The sequence below is a fragment of the Apteryx rowi genome, unplaced genomic scaffold, assembly GCF_003343035.1.
Source record: "Apteryx rowi isolate R43461 unplaced genomic scaffold, aptRow1 scaffold_258, whole genome shotgun sequence".
In the NCBI taxonomy this organism is placed as follows: Eukaryota; Metazoa; Chordata; class Aves; order Apterygiformes; family Apterygidae; genus Apteryx; species Apteryx rowi.
The window spans coordinates 6,483-31,468 of NW_020448952.1; the positions used below are offsets into that span (position 1 = coordinate 6,483).

At 35.6% G+C, this 24,986-nt stretch overlaps 1 protein-coding gene and 2 long non-coding RNA genes across 3 annotated transcripts; all 3 read left to right on the forward strand.

The window, feature by feature from the left end:
* The first annotated feature begins 336 nt into the window (after nucleotides 1–336).
* Nucleotides 337–1,259, forward strand: LOC112966835. Its single transcript, XR_003253757.1, has 3 exons — nucleotides 337–370; nucleotides 985–1,026; nucleotides 1,227–1,259. It is a non-coding gene; the product is annotated as an uncharacterized LOC112966835 (long non-coding RNA).
* A 956-nt stretch (nucleotides 1,260–2,215) lies between these two features.
* On the forward strand, nucleotides 2,216–5,177 carry LOC112966836. The gene is made up of 3 exons (XR_003253758.1): nucleotides 2,216–2,242; nucleotides 2,756–2,797; nucleotides 5,134–5,177. It is a non-coding gene; the product is annotated as an uncharacterized LOC112966836 (long non-coding RNA).
* A 249-nt stretch (nucleotides 5,178–5,426) lies between these two features.
* Nucleotides 5,427–21,659, forward strand: LOC112966839 (loricrin-like). Its single transcript, XM_026067338.1, has 24 exons — nucleotides 5,427–5,510; nucleotides 6,711–6,752; nucleotides 6,855–6,893; nucleotides 7,223–7,264; nucleotides 7,367–7,405; nucleotides 7,841–7,882; nucleotides 7,985–8,023; nucleotides 8,132–8,176; nucleotides 8,684–8,725; nucleotides 12,122–12,160; nucleotides 12,790–12,828; nucleotides 13,099–13,137; nucleotides 13,401–13,439; nucleotides 13,659–13,697; nucleotides 14,459–14,488; nucleotides 15,375–15,416; nucleotides 17,310–17,348; nucleotides 17,949–17,987; nucleotides 19,003–19,041; nucleotides 19,337–19,375; nucleotides 19,788–19,826; nucleotides 20,183–20,221; nucleotides 21,179–21,217; nucleotides 21,624–21,659. Exons 1-24 carry the CDS (start codon nucleotides 5,427–5,429, stop codon nucleotides 21,648–21,650), a joined length of 981 nt encoding a protein of 326 aa, XP_025923123.1. The 3' UTR covers nucleotides 21,651–21,659.
* The last annotated feature ends 3,327 nt before the right edge of the window (nucleotides 21,660–24,986 follow it).

Here is a 24,986-nt window from a genome sequence, read left to right on the forward strand (position 1 = left end):
GTCCAAACTTTTGGTTGGTTTCATAGGAAGAAATAGGTTGATTTGATTTTGATTACTATTCATGCTATATGAGGTTTTCAGGAGATAAATGACACTTTCCTCTCTCACTCCAAAACTAGTCTATCAGTTGTAGTTGTACTTTTATTTTCAGGTACCTCTAATACAAATGCTTTCCACTGTGTAATCTAGTGAAAGTGAGGTCAGTCAGAATACTCCAGTCATTTTCCTGTTGCTGCATATGCCACCTTGACAAGGTTGGATAGGTTTTTGATGAAAGTAATTTGTTTGGTTGCTCCACCTATAAAACAATAACTGGCTTCTGGCTCCTTTACAGAGTTCTGGTTGTTCAAAAAGGAAAGTTGTTGCACGTGTAAGTAACTTTTTTTTCCCCACTGCTTATAGGACTTTTGTCTTAATTATACTTATTTTTTCCCTAATTATGTTTGCCCTAATTGTTAGTTTCCTATTTAAAAAAATAAAAAAGAGCTCTATCATTTGCTCTTTGAATGATTTTTACTTTAAAGGAAGTGTGTATATACATGAAAAAAACACATGAAAATCCTGTTATGAGGTACTGGACAACTCAGCTGCTTCTTCTTCAGGAAGCACATACAGAGTTGATCCAAACTGAGGTTAGTTAAATTATAAGAGTATTATCCAAACAGAGAACAGCTAAAATGTTTAGCTGAAGTAGGATAGAATAATGAAGTAAGTAAGAATAATGTTTGATAATTTATTGTGCTCAGTGTGTTGGGAGGTGGTATAGAAGTGTATTGCATAGCTTCAAATAAGACTCCACAGTAGCCCATAAAAACTATGATCAGTTAACATTTTATTTTATAATAAGGCATTACTAATCAATGTATGCATTAAAGGTTCTGGAGTTGCTATAAATAAGAAATGCAACTAAAAAAAGGCCTATAGCTGATCATATATATCAGACTTTTCATGCCTTAATAAAGATTTTCTTTGTTTCTTTTACAGGATACTTCACATGTTTTGAACAAAAGAGACTATGACGTACAGGTAAACAATACTTGTCACTTTTTCTGAACTATTGCTGGTGTTACAGCTGCTTGGTATATTACTTACAAAAAGAAGAGTTAAGAATTTATCTTCCGTAAGAGAGCATTCTGTTTAGGGTTAGGTAATTCTTTTTCGATGGAAGTATGTTTTTTTAATGGTTACACTTACAGCAAAATGAGTAATTTCTCATTTCTTTACAGAATGGATCTTCTGCTTCAAACAGCAACCACACCAACCTCCAGGTAATAACAGTGTCTGCTGCATGGTCTCATAGCAAGGAGCTTTTTAGTAAATCATATTTCAATTTCTGAAAATTAGGTTCCACTAATTTAGCTGTGTAAAAGAATGCTATTTTGATTTGATAGCATTTTCCACTTAATGTTATAATTTTGCACAGCTGTAAATAATGATAGTGGGCCCAGAATATGCTGTCTCCTCTGTCCTTCACTCCACTAAGCAGGTAAGCACTGCAGGTGTTTCTCTACATAATGTTTTTATATTTTGAAAACACCTTATTACAAAGAAATAGTTTTAGAATCTGTTTTAGAAACAGTCCTACTCTAGTGACAGCAATGGCCAGATATATAATTCTATTTTATTTAGAATTTGATAACAAGGTACAACTTAGCAAAACTTAGCAAATGTTTACTTCTGTCTCAAAAAGTAGGTTCACTCTTCATGTTCAGTAAACTTACATACTGCTCTAGTAGTATATTATATTATAGAGTCATCTGAAAGTTGAATGATCTAGAGTGGAACCTGAGTTTATTTTTTTGTAATATTTTGTATTGTAGTAGTGCCTGACAGCTTCAGTCAGAGGTCTGGGATCCCACTATGCCCGTCATTATGTAGGTATAACTCTCTTTCTCAGAGAGTTTGAAGTCTACTTCAAGAGTACACTCAGATCTCTGAGCTCCAGTGAGCATCTCTGTTCATTAGTTTTCCTGATATCCATTCTCTAAGGGTTGTATCCATATTAATAAGCTTTGTCTGAATTTACATTTTCACAATTAATTCAGGCAAAAAGGTCTGAATAGATGATATTGATTAGTGCAGTAAAGTAGTTTGTCACCTTACATCTCAGTACATAATTATATGCAGGTTAGGTTCTTTTACTAGGTAAGCTTTAGATCTGATAAAATGCTTCTATAAAAAATGATTGGTTTCTTCACAGGGTGGATCATTTATTGCAACCAGTGGTGGATCAAGTAGCCAGGTCAGGATTTTCTCTATTTTTGTCTAGTCTTGACCAGATAGGTTCCCAATAATTAATCTAAACTCAGGAGTCAGAGTTTAAGTCCTGTAAATTTGCATGCAGGCTTGATAATGTTATGCATTAAAATTGTAAGTGAAATGATCCTGTTTCAATTACTTTTATCTGAAGTGACTCCCTGAAATCATTTCTCAAGACTGTTGCAATTTCACTTGTGTTATATTGGTAAAGGTATAAAGGTGATTCTCTGTACTCTTGACTTCCCAGATAGTTCTCTCTTGATGTGGCACCTGTCATTGAGACATAGCATTGGAAGATTTTAATGTCAGTCTAATCTCCAAAGCAAACACTGAATGTATGGAGTTGTGCTGCCTTCATATTCATTCTAGGTATAGGAAAGGTCACAGCCATTCTGTAATTCCACAGTCTTTCTTCCCCTAAACAGAGTTTCACATCTGAAATAAGATTTTATTCAAACTTTCACAAAGCAATAATTGTTTTCTTTTTTATCTACAGGGTGGTTGCATTTGTCCTGATGGAAGCAGTGGTATTAGACAGGTAATTTTTTTTTCCTGAATTTATACTTTCATCTACATATTTGAGTATTTTGAATTAATCATTCAGTAAGTATGGACCACGGGTAAAACCAAGCATCACTGATAATTTCCTTGGTATGGATAGAATTATATACAATGAAATGGAACAATCAGTTCCAGTTGACTGTAAATGCATAATTAATAATTGGCCACTAACTTTCTATAACTGTCCTTGGTAATCGAAATGTTCTGTCAGTTGACAGTTATATGCTAGTTCTTCATTGCTTTTAAAAAACAGAGTCAGTACAGAAAATCTTAGTAACCACAAATTTAATTGCATCCTGCTTACTTAGGTTTGTTATACTTCTCACTGGTGCAAGAAAATGCTATGCCTAAAACGTCAAAATTTAATAAATATTTCAAAAGATAATCTCTTAAATTAGTATTTAAACTGTTCCTTTCCTATAAAGAGAATCATTGCAATTACATGACCAGTGGTACTGGATAAGCTTTCCTCCTTGGCAATGCCTCCACGCCAGGAAAATCTCAAAGAAGGTAGTTCCATGGGCGTTACGGTTGTACTGGCTTTTAGCCAGCTGAACATTCTTCCTTTGTCAGTGCAATGCACTTTTAGCCCTTCCTTTCCAGCTATAAATGTAGCAGTGCACAGCAACTATTGGGAGGCTAGGGATAGGCACATCTTTGTATCATATGCCAATGAATTATTTACTAAAATCTGTCATGTTTATTACCCTATAAAACACAAGCATTTCTATGTTTTAAGTAATTGGAAATATTTTAGAGTAACAAAATGTGAGATACCCATTACTTTGATTCTTGGTTGATACAGATTAAAATTGTCCCTATTCTAAAATGTGGAGCAGATGGATTTTGAAGTCACCTATTTTCTGCCTGAAAACTTATTTTAGAAAATTTTCTTGAAGCTGTATTTACATAAGCCCTTTTGAAGGGTGTAGTATTTTTTGTTTTCAATTTCAACAAGAAACATATTATAACTTACTATTTCTGTAAAACAGCATGCTATTTAAATAACTAATTGTATAAAGAAATAACTAGTTTCTGAGCATGTTCTGGTTAACTTCAACATATAGTAAGAGAAACTTTGGTCGGGTAAAAAACTGCCTTTCATATCCTTGAGGTTGAGTAGTAATTCTGACCTACATGTTGTTTTAAGATATAATCTAGTCTATATAGTAACTAATACTGAAATTTCATCAGGAAAAACTTCTTTTCTTTGTTGTGTGATCATAATGTCCATATCAATAATAATAAATGAATATTATATAAAATTCATTTGCAAGGAAATGGCTGGATTTCTTTATGCAAGTCTTCAGTTTAATAGGGCCTTTTCCCTCTTGTTCTTAAATTGGTGCAAAAATATAAGCTTAGTTTTTCACAGCAAACCACACAACTTGGCTTTTGTATTTGGGGAGGTGTTAAACATGTTTTCTATTTAGTTACTATCAAACAACAATTTTCAACAGGTAAAAAAGGAAGGACATTAAATTTGGTGGGTTAGAAAAAGAGTTCTCAGTGCAGATGGATGCTCTTTGATACACAGGAAACTCCCTGTTTAAGTTTCTGCTAGTGTCAGTTGGTAGAATGAATTTAGGATAAACTAGGTAGCAATAGTCCTGATCTTTGCCTTCACCCAGCAGTACAGTTCAGTAGTCTTTTCTGAAGGAACACTCTGATCTAAAAACAAGACTCATTTTTATTTTCTGTCCAGGTTGGATCCTCTACATATGGCAGTAACAGTGCCTAAGATGAGCCTGTAAATACACTAGCTACAATAGGCAGGTTCTTTCTCCTACACAGGAGGAACCAAGGCCCTACATACTGTTTTTAAAGTACAATTAAATAATTCCATATCTAATTAGAATTAACTCTTAGCCAAAAAATTATCAATAAAATTACATTTTATTTGTTATGTGTTAATAAATTATTCATTCTTCTAGCACTAAATTTAAAAATTTCTAACACTAGATTTAAAAATTTTAAGTAGAAAAAAATAAACTGGAGTCTACCACCAACTCCGAGATTCTTCTACATATTAAGAAGATTTGTGCAAAAATGTAATCTGTACTTCAAAAATATTGGCCTGAATTATTAATTACATGACCTTTTAAACTAGAAAAGGAGCATAAACTGAGCATCATATATGTTCTATTTAAGCAAGGCTATTTATAAGCAAAGAACAGGTTTATTGTTCCCTAGCAGCATGCCCCAGATTTTTCACACAGTAGCTATATTTTCTTAGCTCAGGAGATTTATACAAAAATCTTTCCTGAAAGAGTTGTCCATTTGCAAGATCTTATGACTCTATTTTCTGAACAGGGTGGATCTTCCGTGTATGGTGGCAACAGTGGATCTTACGGTCAGGTAACTAATTCTTCTCCCTTGCATGGACAGCTAAAACCAGTCTTGTCTGTTAATGTGGCTTTTGCATTTGAACGTCTAGGTCAATTTGCAGTTTTGGGTATCATTAAAATTGAGAGAAATTACTTTTCTTATACTTTTGTTTTAAAAATAGGATCTGTATGTATATCTCTCTATAGTCATGTATATATAGATAGATACATGTATATGCATACATAAACAAACATTCCTAAATTTTACATAAAAGACAGATGTCTTCCTTGATTCTTCAGCCCATGAGGAAAATTCCTGCAAAAAACTGTCTTCTGAACTTAAAAGCTATCAGTTACACGAAGGTCTCTTCAAAGCTGGAAAAGATTCTGAATTAAGAGTCCAAGTTATTCATATTTAAATCATCTTGTTTGAAAGGGGAAGCAATGTGTTCCCTTATATGGATCCTCAAATTCCTCACACTGCAATTATTCCACTTTTCCTCTAAGCTTTCTCTAATGACAAGAGCACAGTCTAAACATCTTCTCTGTGGAAACAATCCAACTATGGAATTATATTTTTTGTTTATTTTCTATGTAAAGGGGATGTGACAGTAATAATGGATATTTTTCTTCTTTCAGTCATGAGCTGAAATCTTACTCTGTAGTTACGCTTTCAAAATTTCCATATTTTGGCAATTCTTAAAACATGATTAGGGACTAAGATTTTCTTTCTCTATAACAAAGAAGAGTCTACTGAGTACAACTTAGAATTCTAAAATTAAAAAGTTCCTGCTAAAGGTGTTTTCACCTTTAACAACAAAAATTGCAAGTATTCTCTTCTAATGGTTACAGGAATGTCCCTTTGGAACAAAATTCAGAATTGGATTCATTTATATTTAAATGTCTGTTTGCAAGAAAATAGCTAGTCTGTATTTTTCCTTTCAGGAATCCCCAGGTTCTTCACACAGCGCATACTCTGGTAACCAGGTAAACATTCTGATAAATCACCCTATTCAGAAGCTCTGTCTAAAAGCTTTCCTGAAGGAGTAGCCAACTACAAAACAGTAACCCGTTCTGTCTTCTGTACAGGGAGGATCCTCCTTCTACCCTGGTGGATCTTATGGACAGGTGAACGTTCTTCCTCCCTTGTAAATGTAACACAGACTACTGCTGCCCTGCTTCCTGGACTCCTGATATTGTGGTTGCCATGAAATATTGTAATTATGGACCTGCGAATTGTGTTTTAGAGCAGCAAACTTAAATCAGCCCTGTTGTAACCTAGTGGTGTGCAGTCTGACAGAGCACAATACGGAATGGTATCTACAGCTTGCTTGGGGATTTCAGCAGGCTTCAACAGGAATTTCAAATTTCAACAGGCTAAGAAAATTATTACCAAAAGCTTTCTTCCACTTTAACTGTATTGGTCTTAATTTTTATATAGAACATAAAGGTCATCTCAAAGGGTGAAAGTGAAAATTTGATGCATTAGTATTTAAACAACCATCTTGTTTGCAAGAAAATACAATTTCTCTATTCCATGTGAAATCTCTGTCTTCCTTTTAGGGAGTGCCAGGTTCTTCATACAGCACTTATTCTGGTAACCAGGTAAATACTCTGTTTGTTGTCCCTGCACAGGAGCAGTTGAAAATTCTTTCTTGAGGGAACACTGCAACTACAAAACAGTAACCTTTTTTATTTCCGGTATAGGGAGGACCTTCCTTCTATCCTGGTGAATCTTATGGACAGGTTAGTGGTTTTTCTCCCATGTAATAATAACACAGACTCCTGTTATATTGGTTCCTATACTCCCCATACAAGAGCTGTTATAAAATACCATAATTAAGCACCCAACAATTGAATCAACCATAACATTACCTATAGCGTGAAATCTGTCAGAGGAAAAGACAAAATTGTATCTATAACTTCCATGGGGAAGTCTTTCAATGAGCCAAAAATGTTACTGTCAAAAGGTTTCCCCTACTTTAACAATACTGACTTAAAGTCAGAATCGGGCACCTTGCTATCTAAACCATCTTGTCTGCAAGAAAATAGCTAGTCTGTATTTTTCCTTTCAGGGATCCCCAGGTTCTTCACACAGTGCATACTCTGGTAACCAGGTAAACATTCTGATAAATCACCCTATTCAGAAGCTCTGTCTAAAAGCTTTCCTGAAGGAGTAGCCAACTACAAAACAGTAACCCGTTCTGTCTTCTGTACAGGGAGGATCCTCCTTCTACCCTGGTGGATCTTATGGACAGGTGAACGTTCTTCCTCCCTTGTAAATGTAACACAGACTACTGCTGCCCTGCTTCCTGGACTCCTGATATTGTGGTTGCCATGAAATATTGTAATTATGGACCTGCGAATTGTGTTTTAGAGCAGCAAACTTAAATCAGCCCTGTTGTAACCTAGTGGTGTGCAGTCTGACAGAGCACAATACGGAATGGTATCTACAGCTTGCTTGGGGATTTCAGCAGGCTTCAACAGGAATTTCAAATTTCAACAGGCTAAGAAAATTATTACCAAAAGCTTTCTTCCACTTTAACTGTATTGGTCTTAATTTTTATATAGAACATAAAGGTCATCTCAAAGGGTGAAAGTGAAAATTTGATGCATTAGTATTTAAACAACCATCTTGTTTGCAAGAAAATACAATTTCTCTATTCCATGTGAAATCTCTGTCTTCCTTTTAGGGAGTGCCAGGTTCTTCATACAGCACTTATTCTGGTAACCAGGTAAATACTCTGTTTGTTGTCCCTGCACAGGAGCAGTTGAAAATTCTTTCTTGAGGGAACACTGCAACTACAAAACAGTAACCTTTTTTATTTCCGGTATAGGGAGGACCTTCCTTCTATCCTGGTGGATCTTACGGACAGGTAAGATAACACAGACTCCTATTATCTTGGTTCCTAAACTCCTCTGAAAAGAAGGAAAAATATTTCTTGAGAGAATCAAAATAATAACCTTTTTTGTTTTCTCTACAGAGAGGGTCTTCTGTCTATGACAGCAGCAGTGAATCCTATGGTCAGGTATATACTTTTTTTTCCTCTTGAATTAAGGGTGCTGAGGGCCAGTAGCCTGGTTCCTATATATACAGTTATATTCTGTATTTTGGCTCTTACTTTATTTCAATTAAGCTTTTTTTTAATCTTTGAGGAGCAAAATTGAATATACTCCTAACTAAGCAACATGAAAGTTTGCAGGGGAGTATGTAAAATGTGGTTATGGTTTGTTGTATGTTAAATGCGAAGGTTAACAGCCCCAACCTGTTAAAGCTTATTCTCCTCAACAATACTTGCTTTGAATTATCAGCCAGATGAAGATCTCTTCAAAAGTGGAAATGAGTTGAGATTCACACTTGTTAATAGGCAAATTAATCTTTTACAAGGAAATAACTATGAGTTTCTTAATGGCTATTCTGATAACTAAGTAAATCCTCTTATTTCTTTAATCTTCCCTGAAGGGGATCCCTACAGTAACCTTTCAAAAAGAAATGTTCATTTGCAATATGGAAATGATTTATGTTTTCTGAACAGGATGGATCTTCCACATACGGTGGTGGTGGACCTTATGGTCAGGTATGTATTATTTCTCTTATACATGAAGTGCTGAAGCTAAGTGTGTTGGTTCTTTTGTGCACTGGGTTCTTTATTTCCGTTATTTGTAAATAATGCTCATGTAAATGTCATTTTACCTGTTGTTTCTGTTTACTTTTATTTATCTTTTTGCAACTCCAAATTTTTCCATAACGGAGGGAAAGTGATGCACTAAAGATATTATCCTGTTTACTGTGCTAATGTGATTTTTAATCTGTTAATTAGTACAACATTTCCTCCCCCATGTAATTATTGTTTATGCATTAGCTCAATCAGAAGGAAAAAGACTTCAGATGTGTCCTTTACATGCCTTACTTATGCAGAAGCAGTTGAAAATCTAGGGGACTGGACATGCTATATTTAAAGTTTGTATTCAATTTACCTGCTGATTTACTGATGTAAATCTCATTGTAGGATCATTCTGCAGAAACCATCTTCCTTCTGTTTTGTTTAGCAGTGCATTTTAACCACCCAAAGTCATACAAAATTATTCATTAAAAATGAGAGACTTATAACCTAGGTTCTTTTTTCATAGAAAAATGTATCTTATTACTACTTCTAGTGCAGGATGCTAAAAATAAAACAGAAAATGGGATTTGTGAATGTAAAGAATGTTCCATTTTGCAAATTAACTTCATCTAAAATGTTTCTCAAAAAAGCATGTTTATAAGGAAAATCCTTTCTTTACCTCTTCTGCTTAAGCAGCAACTGACATTCTTACAAGGTAGTAAAAATATGAGCAAGATTTAAATGTTATCTAGCCATTTAACACACGTTTGACAAAACTTTTTTTTCAACATTCACTTTTTATAAAAGTAAGTTCTCAGTTGTTTTACACCTTCACTCTCCTTTACACCAAAAAACCTCTCTCGTATGTCATTCTACATTCTCTTTCCTTGCTATCATAAGCAAGGTCCGTATATCAGCCTCTGTTGCTGTATTCAGCCTTGTGCTCTATGAACTTAGGTTTATTGTTAACATTTTGTTATAATAAGTAATTTGTTAAATAAAGAACAGATCCCCAATCTCACTTTGTCCTTCACGTGACAATGTAGTTTCGTTTGGAAGGTTTATATATGAACCTGTTATGCATACTTAGGTTTTTACCATAAACTTTTCTGTTCACGCTATGTCCACACATTTTATTTTATTAAAGGAATCTACTATGGCTGTTTCCTGCTTTGTAGTTCTCTCTTTTATCTTCATGTTCAAATAAAAACTAATCTATTGTGAGTGCAGGTTTGTTATCAATCTTTTCCTCAAGTGCTTGCAAATCTTATTTCCCTATCATTACCAGATAGGGATATCCAAAATATTTGGATCAGGAAAAAAATCAAATTGACTGAGAGGTCCTTTTTGCTTCCTTTTGCTTATGTGTTTTTCCTTTTCTTGCATGTTCTCTGTTTTAGGTAAAACTGGAAATTCTAAGTGTCTTATTGTTTCTATTCTGATTATTTATACTTTCCACAAGTAAGATTGTAAAAAAAAAAGAGTCATTTTCCTATGAAAATAAATGCTTTTCAAATTTTTTACAGGATTCACCTTCCATAGGAGGCGGTGAATCTGATGAAAGTGTAAGCATTTCTTCTCAAGTGTATCAATCTGGAAATTTACTTCCTTTTAAGAAATCTAAGTACTTACATGGATCTTTAGATATCTCACATCATCTTATCTTCAAGAGCACCTTCAGAACAGATTCTAATCATCTGTGATGTTTAGTAGTTTGCTTCAAGAACTTTTTAAAAAGGGTATTATTTCTATAGAAGAAGTTAAAGGAAAATGTGAAGATTTAAATTGTGTGATGTTATTCTGGTATGGTATGATAAGGACTTAGCCAATTAGAATTGCAGTAACTACAGTTCTGACTTGTAACAATCACACGTTTGTGAATTGGTCATTAGAAGCAGAATTTAAAAATGAGGTTCTTTTCCTCTATTTCATGATTTCCCTTAAAACTTAGCATCAGTATGTGTCCACAATACACAAAACAACCAGATTCTTCTTACTTCCAATGATTTAATTGGAGTTAATTCAATAGCACTAATTTAATAATATAACAACAGCAGTATTACCAGCATGTGAGATCAACCATTCTTATTCTCATGTTTGTTTGTTTTTTGTTTGTTTTTTGTTTTTTTKGGGGGGGGGTTGTTTTTTTTGCAATTAACTTCCTTTGTAGTATATCTCTTAAACACTCATTATTCTGGACTATCATAATAATTGCTTCTCTTATTTCTTCCCATAGATTAAAATTTTCCAATACAATTTTTCTTAACATCCAGATTTATTTTAAAATTCAAGTTTTCTTGAAACACATCTTGTTTGATGTCCTTAATGTTCTTAATCATCTCATATTATTCTTTTTTACAAATCAACTTCATTTATGATTACTACTGCAGAGACTATACTTCCTCTCCTTCCATCTTCAGTTCACATTATACTCACTTCCTTTGTGTTCTTCCAATGCCAGATACATGAGAAGATTCAAGTTTCTTTGTTTACATATTGCATATTGATGGTCTGTTTTCATGTCGTATGATGAGCACTATTTGCTTTTCTGCTTAAGAACATGCCTTCTCCTGACTAAAGCATGTTTCCCATTAATTCTGATTTATGTTTTTGTAAAACTTTCCAAGTCTCATTTTCACTGAGTCTCGAGCAATGGATTCTATTCTAACTGTATTTCTACAAAGTCTCTTTTTCAGTGTCCTGGTTAGTAGGACATTGTTCTCCATAAATTTCTATAAATTCAGCTGTGCACTTCAGAACACCTTCCACTAAGGGTTATTATGTCCAGTTCAGCCGCAAATATTATGTGCTATCAGTTTCCTCACAGGGTTTCTGTATCAAAATTTTCTTCTGGTTATTACTACAGCAGAACTAAAATATATTACTACAGAAGACCCTGGTGCCATATGAAACTAAGGTATAACAACATTGGTGTGTACCAGGACATCTTTTAAAGGACTGATGTTTTCCCCTGTACTATTGTAATGTAGATTAAGATGAGATCTCATTCTTTTATTACTCTATAGCAAATATCTGCAATTTTTTATAGAAAATACACTTGGTTAAACAGATCACCATTAATTATTCAGATTTTCTGTTTTTTTTAATGGTTTCATCAGTCAGCTAAGCCTTTCTTGCTAGCTTTGGCCTACTATGAATCCTTCCGCATAAAGAAATGCCTTGCTCCAGAAATGAGCAGAGAACTTGAAAGAATCCTGCTCATCCTACAGCCTGTCTTAAACATTCCCAACAAGGAAGGGTCAGAAAATTAAGTCATACAAATAAAGCAGTAGTTTTCTCTGTCTTCTACCCTTGCTGAAAAGGAAACAGAAATGTTTAATGAAATAACTGGGTTCTAATATTTTATAGGGTTCGCCCTCGCCATCTGGCAGCAATCAGAGTGGAGCGGTAAGCACTCCTCCTTCACATGGGGAATCCTTCTCTGGGTCTCTGTGCAAGAGCTTGTTAGGCCTGGCAACTGCTGGCCACCTGAATTACATCATGTCCTGCTGGTGTGGCAGATTCCAGTGTGGGATAGAAAGAGCTCACGCTAAGGCACAGAGGGAATGAGGGGATGGTTAAAGTGTTTCAGGACTATCATAAGTCCCAACTGATGCTGCAGTGTGCTCTTGAATGTCAAACTCACAATTACAAGCATGGTGCCATAGTTTACTTGTTCAGGTTTCAGCCTTTTGACTCATTGCATTATTGCAGAAGGCTTCCATACTCTGTTTCATCCAGCGTTTATTCTAACTGAAACCCTTTGCTTTGTTGCACTTTGACTTACTTGCAAGGGCTTCCATTTTCCTGTCATTTTTACCCCATCTTCATTAAATGAGCACTTGTTGATAGGCATAAAGAGGCATGTGCTGATTTGTGCAGAAAGAAGTTATTTGTTGATCTCAAACAATCCGTTACAGAAAGTTGAGGAATATGGAGAGGCAAAAAGGAGTGTTCAGCTTCCATCATAATATTTCCATACTACAAAAGAAGGTCTGATTTCATTTTTTCATGTACTTACAATATATTTTTTACAGGATTTTTATTCACCAGGAGGCAGCCAATCAGGTGGACATGTAAGCATCACTTTTATTCATTATTTACAGTTCTCCTCCAAAGTGGCTGTTGTATTAAAAAATGACCTTCTACAAGTAAATTATGCCCAACTGTTTTATCTGTTTCTGGAATTTGTCTGACATGTGGCACCATAAGTGTCTTGTGAAATCAAATGACAATTTTTTTAAAGCAAATAAAAGTAAAAATAAGTGTGTATATGACTTCAACAACATAGTCTTGATTTCAAGAAGCCCATTTAAACAGAAATAACCTGGCTTTACCTATTGCAGGGATCATCTTCTCAAGGTGGTAGTTACTCTAGTCGACAGGTAAACAGCAACTCTTTATATTTTTGACCTAAGGTACCTGTTATACAAAAACTTGACTCTTCATGTTGTATATCCTGGAACAAAATTAATTTGATACTGAAATACCTTTTCATGTATTCTTATATAAATGTCCAAATGGAAGCAGAGTGGTCAGAATACCATTCATGTATTAATGTAACACTAAGCAACAAATGCAAGTAATAAATATTTGATATAAAGAGTATTTTTGAAACAGAAGTTAATTGGTTTTCAATTTTTTTCAGGACTCATCTTCGTCAGGAAGCAGCCAGTATGGTGGGCAGGTGTGAAATTTTTCTTCACATTATATTGTATTATTTCCAATGTACATATTTCAAGAGAGGATTGTAAATTTCTAGATTATTGTGTTTTTATAAATCCTCATTAAACTTTCTGTAGATAAAATAGGGTTCTTAACCAGATTGATATTTTCAGATATAATTAAGCTGGTAAACATATGTCAAAGTGAAAGATCTTTTAAATGAAAGTATAACTGTTTGCAGGGTTCACCTTCTTCGGGAGGCAGCCAGTCTGGTGGACAGGTATGCTTTTCTTTTTCCACAGCATTCAGTTATTGCACATATCAGTCACTCTCAATTTACCTTGAGTATTTTTCCTTCACAAAAACTGTTTTCCTTCACCACTGTCCTTCTTGCCCAAAGTCTCAGCAGCCCATTGTTTTCTTTTTCCGTGTCATTCAGAGATCCCTGAGGCCAGAGCAGCCATCTGTCTGGATGGCAGTTGTATTTGAGCTTCTGTACCCGCCATGGTGCTAAATATTTTTCCTCTTACCCATCCCATGCAGATTGAATGTGAAAAGCGAGGCACCAAATGTTGAGCTGCTGGCCACCTCTCAGTTAGTTGCCTCAGAGTAGAAATCACCTGGTAATCCTCCACTGGAAGTCATTTCTAGTGTTTTCCGTAACAACCGTAGCATGAAAGAATAGCGCATGTAGTCCAGGTGCTCTGGAGTCTTTAAGAAAAAAAAATCACACGTTCTGTAGTACTACTCAGAACTTTTTGCACTGTTTTGGTGAGCAGGGTTTTCAAGATAAAGATTACAGATAACATATTTGAAGATAATATAATTAGAAGATTCTACACCATCAGAGAGGTAAGGGCAGAAATAGTTATAGGAGATGAAGAGAACAAAAACAAATTTCTAGAAGGCATTTGGAGAGTTATGGATGTAATTTTATGTTTTGGATACCTAGGATAGTAGAGAAAGGAATTTGAGTTGTAACAAGAGTCCCTTTCAGTGCTATGTTCCTGAGATTTTACACATTTTCTGTGTTCTTTACAGAGTGGATGTGATTGTTCCGGGGGGAGCTCTGTAAGTTTTCTTTGTTCGTCATCTGTTTCTTTTACTATATATTTAATTGGGAAATTAGCTGCAGACTTATTTGTTTCTACATTATTACATTATTTATTTACTTGAATGTATTGTTAATTTTATGTTCAGTGTTCCTTTGGTGGCATAAATATTGCTGGCACGATAGAAGTTATTCCTCATTATGCCAAAATGAAGAATTCAGTGCCCCCACAGTTGACAGCAACATATATTTACTGAATAGTGATTTTCAGTTGTCGTATAATATTTGTATATCTCATCTCAAAAAAAAGCTACAGAAAAGCAGTAATATTTTCCTCTAGAACAGAACCCTCTATGATTGCATTAAATAGCGGAGTTAATTGAGGAAAAATCTATCACAAAGGGAAAGTAAAATATGAACTCTACAAAATTGCCAGCCATAAAAAGTTGCCTCAGAAACCTGTCTTTACCAAATGAAAACATCTGTCAGAGCCACTTCTCATTTGTATTTTTAAGAAAAGTCCATATGAAATTATTTAGAGACTGTGAAATAGGGTAATAAATGCTTTCTAAAGCAAATAGTATTTGGTCAATCAACCTGTAATACGCAAAGGAGATTCCTGAACTTTGGATAGTGTTATTGTTTTCTAGGCAATCAGACATGGGTGGGTGCAAAACGATTCTTTGTGATTTACAGTCTTTCAGGCCAAAAAAGACTATTGGCCATTTTGGGAAGTTAAGTAAAGTAAGTGAAGTGTAATATAAGTTCAGACTGTGATATTTTTCCTTAAAAATGCCATAGAAGAGCTGTTCTAAGTTTTAATTTTGTGTTTAGTTTATGATCAAAAGCAGAGGCTATTTTATTTTTCCTCTTTTTGTTTTTTTGTTTTTTGTTTTTTTTTTACAGGGTGGATCCCCTACCTTAACCAGAAGTGATTCCTCTGCAAATGTAAGCAGTACTCATCAAATTTTTCAGGGTGCCCTGTGTTTGTTTCGTTAATACAATGGCTACAGAGGTTAAAAAGAGTCAGTGTCTAATAGAAATCATACACTCATGAAAATAACCTACCTTAGCTACAACTAAAAATACACATAAGACATTTGTGCAGCACTCACAGTTCCTCTCTCCCTTTGAAATGGTATTCATTCAAAGAGAAGTCTTTGAATGAAGGATGTTCTTTGAATGTGTGTCGAACACAAACCTGTGTTTGTGCCAACAATATAAATATCTACCTTGATTGGTAATCAGTTCCATTGGCTTCCATGTAATTATGCCAAAATATCACCTAAGAACATGGGTTCATATGTTTGTATTCTTCTCAGATCATTCACTTCTGAGTATTTCATAGATCAGTAATTTCATGATGTTAGCCCTCTCATATGGAAAAGAACCCTTTTGGAGGAGAGACCTGTGCGAAGACCACTTGTGTTCATCACAAGTAGAAAGTCATGCAGCATATGTCACTGGAGCTCTGTGTATGCTGTATTAAAAGTAGAAAAAACACTTGGGTCTTTCTGTATCTAGCACTGAACTCTGTGGTGCTGTTATCAGACTGCTAGCTAGTATAAAACTGGCTTGGATACAGGTACATAAATGTACCATGCAAAAATTAATACTATGTGACAAATAGGTCTGGCCTTGTGCTCTCTTTAGGAAGGAGGAACATGTATGTATCTATAATCAGGAAAATATCCTTCCTCATCTGTGTTCTAGATCCTTCATATTATTGATAAAATGGTAGGATTTGTTTCATTTGGAACTTCTGATTGGGACAGGTGTGGTTTTGCTGTTCTTTGGGGCAGCAGTTCTGAATCAGGGATCATGTATAAAGAGGATCTTTTGAGGGGGAGTGAGAGCTTTGTACCAGGGAACATAGTGGCTATTGTCTACATCAATGAGTACTGCAAACTGATAGGAACAGATCTACAGAGTGAAACAGTCCATGCTGATGAAGTGATGGCCACACTATGCACATTTTTTGGGTGGAGGGTGTAGTTCTAATTTGGTCCCATGGACCCAAAGCCCATTTGCTACTGGAATATATTAAGTGCGCTCCTGAAGAACATCTTCCAATTTAGTTTCATCTGAAGCACCTCCAGTTCACTCACTCTGAGATCACTCCATGATGCAAACCAAACTACAGTGAGTGGGGACAATCAGGAAATTTGTCTTGAAGGCATGCTTCTGATCTGTACCGTAATGCTACAATAGATGCACCCAGTGCCTCATCATGGGAAAATGGCTTTTGTGTACTGAATGTAGATCTTAGTTCCTCCCCAACTACATGTTGCAGTCCACTTCAGAATGTTGTCTTTTAATACCTTGTTTAGTGTACAGTTGAGACACCTTTTTGCACAGTAAGGGTTCTTTATGATGGACACAATTCTGATAGATGCTTAACTTTGCATAATAAACACAAAAGAGTTTAATTTCATAATGAGCTTAGCAAATCTTGTGGAAATCCAGCAGTACTCAGAAGGTCAGAAGCAATATGAAGAATGCATATTCAAAGCTTTTTGCAGGTATGTCATTCTTTAGTGAGTTCACTAATTTTAAACTGAAAGTAGTAAGCTACCTATCCTTCCATCAGACCCTTTGAAGTGAAGTAACTGGTTCATCCTTTTTTGAAAGGGCTCTGCAGACAGCCATTCGGGTGGACAGGTACACATTAATTTTTAGGTGGATTAGCAAAATAGGGAAGGATAGACTTTACATTTTGAGTGGAGCTTAAACCCAAACAGAAAAATTAAAAATAAAAATGTATATACTACTGTCCTTCAAAAAGTCTTGATTTAATGTAGTTCTATTAGAGAAAAATAACCGATTTGTATTTTTTTCCAGGGTTCATCGTCTTCTGGAGGCAGCCAGTACAATAGCCAGGTAAGCAGTCATTCCAAAGGAACAGCCAGCTTGCCACTTTGGAAAATGATGGTTATCTACAAACTCAATTAAATACTCTTGTTTTGATATGGGAACTTTGTTTAAAGAGCAAAAACTCAGTAAATTCTTCTTTGAGTTTGTTACATCCTAAAAATGGTATGCAATGGCTTTCTTAGCCACTAGTTAGTTGCCTTTATTTTTTGCGACATTTATATAATGAAGCTTACTCTAGAAATAAGTGTGGGAAACAACAGAAATGCAATGTTTTTGATTCCCAATTGCCTTGCTTCCATTAAGAAGAAAAACAATTCCAATCTCCCCTCTTTGAAGAGACCTCTTGTTGTATGAGATTTTAATAAACTTGCCCGATCTGGTTTCAGAGTCCAGTTTGGTAACCAACCCTTTCTTGCTAGCTTTGGCCTACTATGAATCCTTCCACATAAAGAAATGCCTCGCTCCAGAAATGAGCGGAGAACTTGAAAGAATCCTGCTCATCCTACAGCCTATGTCTTAAACCTTCCCAATAAGGAAACTCTTCTACCCTTGCTGAAAAGGAAACAGAAATGTTTAATGAAATAACTGGGTTCTAATATTTTATAGGGTTCGCCCTCGCCATCTGGCAGCAATCAGAGTGGAGCGGTAAGCACTCCTCCTTCACATGGGGAATCCTTCTCTGGGTCTCTGTGCAAGAGCTTGTTAGGCCTGGCAACTGCTGGCCACCTGAATTACATCATGTCCTGCTGGTGTGGCAGATTCCAGTGTGGGATAGAAAGAGCTCACGCTAAGGCACAGAGGGAATGAGGGGATGGTTAAAGTGTTTCAGGACTATCATAAGTCCCAACTGATGCTGCGGTGTGCTCTTGAATGTCAAACTCACAATTACAAAGCATGTTGACAGGGAAGAGGTGTGGGCCTTGCTCAAGTATCATCATTAACAGCACCACATGGTGATTCACCAGAAATAGAGGATGTATGTCATTAAAAAAAAAAAAGAAAGAAAAATGTAAAACACGGAAAACAAATCGTGTCCAAGCAAAAAGAATTGTTTTGTGGATGTACATTTTGAAGCCATGATGTTTGACTTGATGAAAAAAAAACTTAGTTTAAGCTGAATACTGCCTTGTTTTATTCCATATCATTTTCAGGTGGAATTGATATTGGTGGAGCAATAAGAACCCTTCAATCAATGTATATGTGGTTTTCTCCAAAAGAATATCATCAAATGAGCACTTGTCTGATAGGCATAGTGGCATGTGCTAGTTTGTGCAAAAAGTTGTTATTTGTTGTTCTTAATCTCTGAGGGAAAGTTGAGGAATGTGAAAAGGCAAGGAAGAGAATTCAACTTCTATCCAAAGAGATAGTGGTTTCCGTATTATATCTGCAGAGTAAAGGGAAAACAATGCCCTCAGAGCACTGTGTCATCTTTACTATATAGCTATCAAGGGAAACAAGCACTCTTAAAATACAAGAGAAGAAGTTTCAGTATGGATTGGCAGCTCAGGTATTTTTCCAGGTTATCTGATAAGGTCTGAACTCTAGTTTTTAACCTGTATTTACTCTTATTTTGTTCTCTTGCTCCCATTGCTAGGAGACTCATGTTTTGATTTAGGGAGATCCTATGGCAGATAGTTCATTTCTTTGATGTCTTTTGCAGGGTTCCTATCCCTCCGGAGCTAGCCAGTATGGAGAACGTGTAAGTTTTTACTTTTAATATTTTTATATGATATGCTTGTTTTACCAGTATTTGACTGTTATCAAGTAAAGGATTATCCAGATAGCTACCTCAATTTAATATTTCAAGAAACTTTATATTGATCCATTCTCTGTTGTAGCATTGTGAATTCAAGGAAGACAAAAATACAGAGTTTATTCTGCAAAGTTTACAAACAAAACAATAAAATAGCAAAATACAGATACTTTGCCTCTCATACCTATGAATTAAAGATACATCATGAAACAGAAATATCTGTTTTTCAATATCTTTCCAGGGATCAGCATCTTACGGAGGCAGCAGTTACGGTGGACAAGTAAGCATTAATAGTCCCTGCTTTTGTAATTTTGCCCTATGTGTATCTTGTATCTTACTCATGGTCTACCCAGCTGTCTACCTTAACCTTATTTATCTTAAGCTAAAATCTTCTCAGTAGATCTTTCTCTATGGCATTATGTTGCTACCATGTTTAAACAAATACAGTCCTCATCTGAACTTGTTTTAAGATTAAGAATAAACACAGTATGAAATACATGGTTGTCTCATTTGGCTGCTGATGTTTGCAGGACTAGGTCATAAATGTGCTTGAGTGTGAATACAATTCTCTGGAGTAAGATGTCATGTCTTTCTGAAATAAATTAGTATGTCTCCATCACGTTGACCAACATTTTAAAAAGCCCATGAAATAGGAGTAAAGAAGATTTTATTTATTTTTTGTTGTTGTTCAGGGTTCACCCAATTCAGGAGGAAGCCAGCATGGTGGGCAGGTGAGAATTCTTCTCTTGTAATGTTTATGATTTAATCCAAGAGAATTAATAGTTCTCTATACTACATAAAAGAGCATTTTAAGTAGACTGATTTTACATGTTCTATTTTATTTGCTACGAGGTATATAGTAATTGTAAATGTATGTGATATGAAACCACAGGAGAATTTTTAGGAGATGTAACTTCTGATGCATCATGGTAAACGCAAATGAGACTCACATGCCTTTTTGTGCAGTCTAGTCCTGCCCACTCATAGTTTTGCACTGAAAGAAATTAGATACCTCTCTTTCAAATGGACCATTGTTTAAGAAGTCTCATGAAATGGATATAGAGGATATTTAATTCTTTTTCTTCAGGGTTCACATTTCTCAGGAGGCAGCCAGTATGGTGGACAGGTGAGAATCTCTTGCCGTGTAATCTTTATCCAACACACACTTTTCCCCAAAAACTTGGTACTTTTATATTGACTGCAAAAAGTAATATTTTGAATAAACTCTATTTAATGTGGTTTTAGGTGTATCATGGTCTAAAGGTATATGATTTGAAGCAGTACAAAACTATTAATGGCCAGTACTTCTTTTGTATCACAGTAAATACAGTTCTGGTTTTGTTTTCCTGTCTGTCCAGCCCTGCTAATTCTGGGCCCATTTTCTGTTCTGCTACTGTCATGGTCTCTTAACTCTGACAGTAAGGAAAGGAGTGGCTGGAGGCAGATCGCATTCCTCTTGTGCCTCAATTTATGGAATACCTTCCTTCCCTCAGCAAAGTGCAAGAGCGGAGCTAGTATCAGAGAGAAGCAAGGTGTCTCAGGAAGGGAATGGCTTGTATTGGGAGAGAGAGTCCTCTACCAAAGAGAGGTGGGCGGAAGGAGGAGGGAAGCTCCCCAGAGGGAAGGGGGAGAAGGTCAAGAACTGATAAGGGAAGGTGTTCCATGCCATTCTGAAACAGAAGGTGGAGAAGATTTGTGATGTTACTTTGCGGTATAGCCTTTAGTACTGGGTGAATTCCCCAGCAGATTGGTCCTTGGTCACTGAAAACATTTATCATCAGATTTATTGGAGAGGGAATTAGAGGGGAAAGAGGTTTTGAGTCCCAACAGAGTGTCCTAAAACACAACTGTGTAGAATCCTAATAACCCATGATCGCTCCTTGATATCAATGTTGTGGAAGATTCATATGGTGCAGCCCATCCCTAATTTACATATAACACGTAAAGGAATGGGATGAGCAAAGGAGAGTGTTCATCTTTCTGTRATCCTTCATTGTACAAATGAAAAAGAAAATTGTCTTTCTTTCAAAAAAACCCTTAAAGAAGCCTTTTGGTAGAAAACTAATTGATATCTTTGTTTCAGGGTCCATATTTCTCAGGTGGCAGCCATTATGGAGGACAGGTGAGAACTGTGTTTTCATTTATAGGGTTTACTTTTGTGGTCCACCTTTCTCTCTTTTTCTATTTTGTGCTAAATAGGGTACTTCATAAAGGGGTGGTTTAAAGTCAGAATAGTCAGAATAGAGGACTGTAAGACCCTCTGCTGTGTCAGAGCACAAGCAAAAGTAAAACATACGAGGCTGCTGTGAGCACCGAATCCAGTGCAGCTGCACTCTATTCACACCTGCCTGAAGCTGCCTGTGATTTAAACTCTACTGTTCTATTTAAACAGTAGCCACTTTAAAGGCCACTAGATTTTAAAATACTCACAAATGAAGTGTTCACATTCCTGTGGCATTTAAATCCATGGAAGACAAAGAAAAGTGTGTTTTCCTGCAACAAAAATAAATGCTTTCTCATTTTTTTAGGGTATGGCTTCTTCAGGAAGCAACTAGTATAGTGGACAGGTAAAATCTCTCCCTTCATAGTATATGTGGTTTTGGTGCACAGTACTTTAAGAAAACTGACTCCTCTGTACTTTTTGCAAAAAGGAACATCCTAAGAAAGAATAGTTTTAAGCAGAAGTGTATGAAGATTGGTAAATATGCATTGGTCTGGTATGTCAGATCATGATATAAGTGAGTGCTACAGGGGCCTGCATGACTGCATTGGAAATGCTTCCTTAAACTGGCCCTGGATCCAAGAAGCACATTTTTGAGGTTATGTTAAACAGGAGCAAGTTGAAAGACCAAGGACAACAGAGAAGAATGTTACTCAGTAACACAGAAATAAATAGTTTCTGTTTTTTTACAGGGCTTTTCTTCGGGAGGCAGCCAGTCTGGTGGACAGGTATGCTTTTCTTTTTCCACAGCATTCAGTTATTGCACATATCAGTCACTCTCAATTTACCTTGAGTATTTTTCCTTCACAAAAACTGTTTTCYTTCACCACTGTCCTTCTTGCCCAAAGTCTCAGCAGCCCATTGTTTTCTTTTTCCGTGTCATTCAGAGATCCCTGAGGCCAGAGCAGCCATCTGTCTGGATGGCAGTTGTATTTGAGCTTCTGTACCCGCCATGGTGCTAAATATTTTTCCTCTTACCCATCCCATGCAGATTGAATGTGAAAAGCGAGGCACCAAATGTTGAGCTGCTGGCCACCTCTCAGTTAGTTGCCTCAGAGTAGAAATCACCTGGTAATCCTCCACTGGAAGTCATTTCTAGTGTTTTCCGTAACAACCGTAGCATGAAAGAATAGTGCATGTAGTCCAGGTGCTCTGGAGTCTTTAAGAAAAAAAATCACACGTTCTGTAGTACCACTCAGAACTTTTTACACTGTTTTGGTGTGTAGGGCTTTTACCATAATTTAAAGTGAGAAATTAGAAGACCATATTTAAATATTAGATCAGTAATTGCACTCCTATCCTGGAAGGAGGGTGAAGGGAGAAACTACTTTCTAGATGGAGTTTGATGAGTCTATGAGCAAGATTTTATGGTCTGTTTTCTTGCAATATGAAGGTTTGAGTTTGATTTGCTAATCCAAACACCTCTTCTAGTCATGCACTCTCTAGAAAATTAGTTTGGTTTTGTGTTATACAGGGTGGATGTCTGTGTCCTGGTGGAAATTCAGTAAGTATTCTTTGCCTACTGTATATTTTTCATAGTATGTGTAATTGGAAAATTCCCAAGCAACTACATTCCTTGAATTAATTCTTTCTGTGCAATTATATACATAATAAAAGTTGTTTCACATTGTGCTGAAATGGGAAATTTTGAACCTAATTTACTTTTGAGGAGGGTTCAGTTAACTGTTGTCTGAGTATAGCCATAATTGCTTAGATGATTTCTTCTCTCAGATTATGAAATCAAACAAAAAATGCATGCCATTAATATACCACTGAGCATCATAAGTGCTGGAAACAACATATAAATTATTAGCTAACTTCTCTTTACAAGCAAACAATCTGAAGGAATAAGAACTAATAGAAACTAAGTCCTTTCCTTGTTTAATCCATCAAATACAAAAGTATATTGGTAATCAGTGCAAATGACTTGACCAATACAGTAGGTCAAGATGTTCTCTTATGTTTGTCCTCTACATGGGACCGAACTTTATAAAAGTAACTATTCCTATTTCTTGTTTAATACAGGGCTCTTATGGAGGAAGCAGCTACCATGGTGGACAGGTAAGCAATATTTCTTCAGCATTTACAGATTAGTTTCTCCAGGATGAACTTGGCTCAGTTGCCATATTCACACAGAAGCCATTAAGTACTGAGTTTAGTTTAGTCAAAGGGATAGTCACAATTGATCTGTAGAGTGTATTTGTTTTTTATTGAATCAGTCTCTTCACACTTCAGTCATATCTTTTTATAAAGTATCTGTTGAATTCACTAGAGACAAGATTTTACTCTGCAGTTTTATAAGTCTGCTTAACTGGAAATAACACATAAGAAAAGTCCACAGGATTCATCTCATTGCATAAACTGCTAATGTGGTCTCCTGATAAGTCGCCATTTTCCTTTGCATTAATAACTGTGCAAGAGTCTTCCAGTTAATTGATGTCATGAATGTTGTTCAAATTAGGTCCAGGGTTTTTTGGTGCTAGTTGGTACTTTAAAAAATGATTTACAAAAGTTGAAGTTGTGGGTTTCACATTCTTTTTACAGGGTTCATCTTATTCTGGAAGCAGTCAGTATGGTGGACAGGTAAGCAGCTCTTCTTCATTTTTAAGCTCTTTTTCCTACGTGCAATTTATTAATTGAAAAATATGATGCAGTGGGTTTACTACCAATCAATTTTTTCAGAGTCATTTTACTCTCAATAAATATCTGCAAGCGGTCAATATTTCTGAGTAACTGAAATGAAATAGCATCAACAAACTTCATTTAAAGAAACTGCATAGATCACAATTTCAGTTGTTTTACTTTAGAATGCCTCTTAAGTCAAGTGATAATTTAATCAGCCATTTTTGTGTTTCAGTTTCACACCACTGTAACACTAGTTCAGAACCTCTTTTCTGTGTCATTTTTCAATTATATTGAAATTATTCCATTAATAGAAAGGCATGTTTGTGTTAGCTTAGATTAAGTTGTTGGAAATTTGGTGCAAAACAAATCGATGGATATTGTTTTGAAAATAAAATTTTGGTCTTTTACCCACAGTAATACTTCTTTTCTCATCTTCAGCTGCAATACCAATCTCTTACTGTAACCAACTCTCTACGTACCCTTTCTAAGAACATCATCTTCCTTGGTAGACTTAGTGGTTTGTCACAGGTAGTGAAAGCTTATTAGTCCAGACAGCTAAAAGATGTAATGGATAGCTATTTAATAAGGGGGAGGAACATATTTTTCATTAGTATTACTCTTCTTAATGTCTTTACTCTGGTATACTGAAAAAACAATTCAATTTCTTTTTACTTCATAGGCAAGCATTTGAGTTTCAGTATGACTCTATTAAGCAGAGCATTTCTGATATCATGGAGAAGGGAAGGATCTAAATAACTCACTTTTTATATGCTTCCAAACAAATCTCATTCTTTCCAAAAGAATATTTGGAATAATGAGGAAAAAAAATACACATGATACCCTCTAAATGCATGTTTCATCTAGCAGAAAATAACAAATACAATAGAGATTTTGTTTTTGTCTTGAACAGACCCATAATTAAAGAAGCCACTTTATATACATATATTTCTGTCAGAGAATGGACTTAGCAGGTGCTTTGTGACTGTTGGCCAAATAAAAATGTCTTACATTTAAGTAATAGGTGTTTGATTTTCTTCTTACAGGG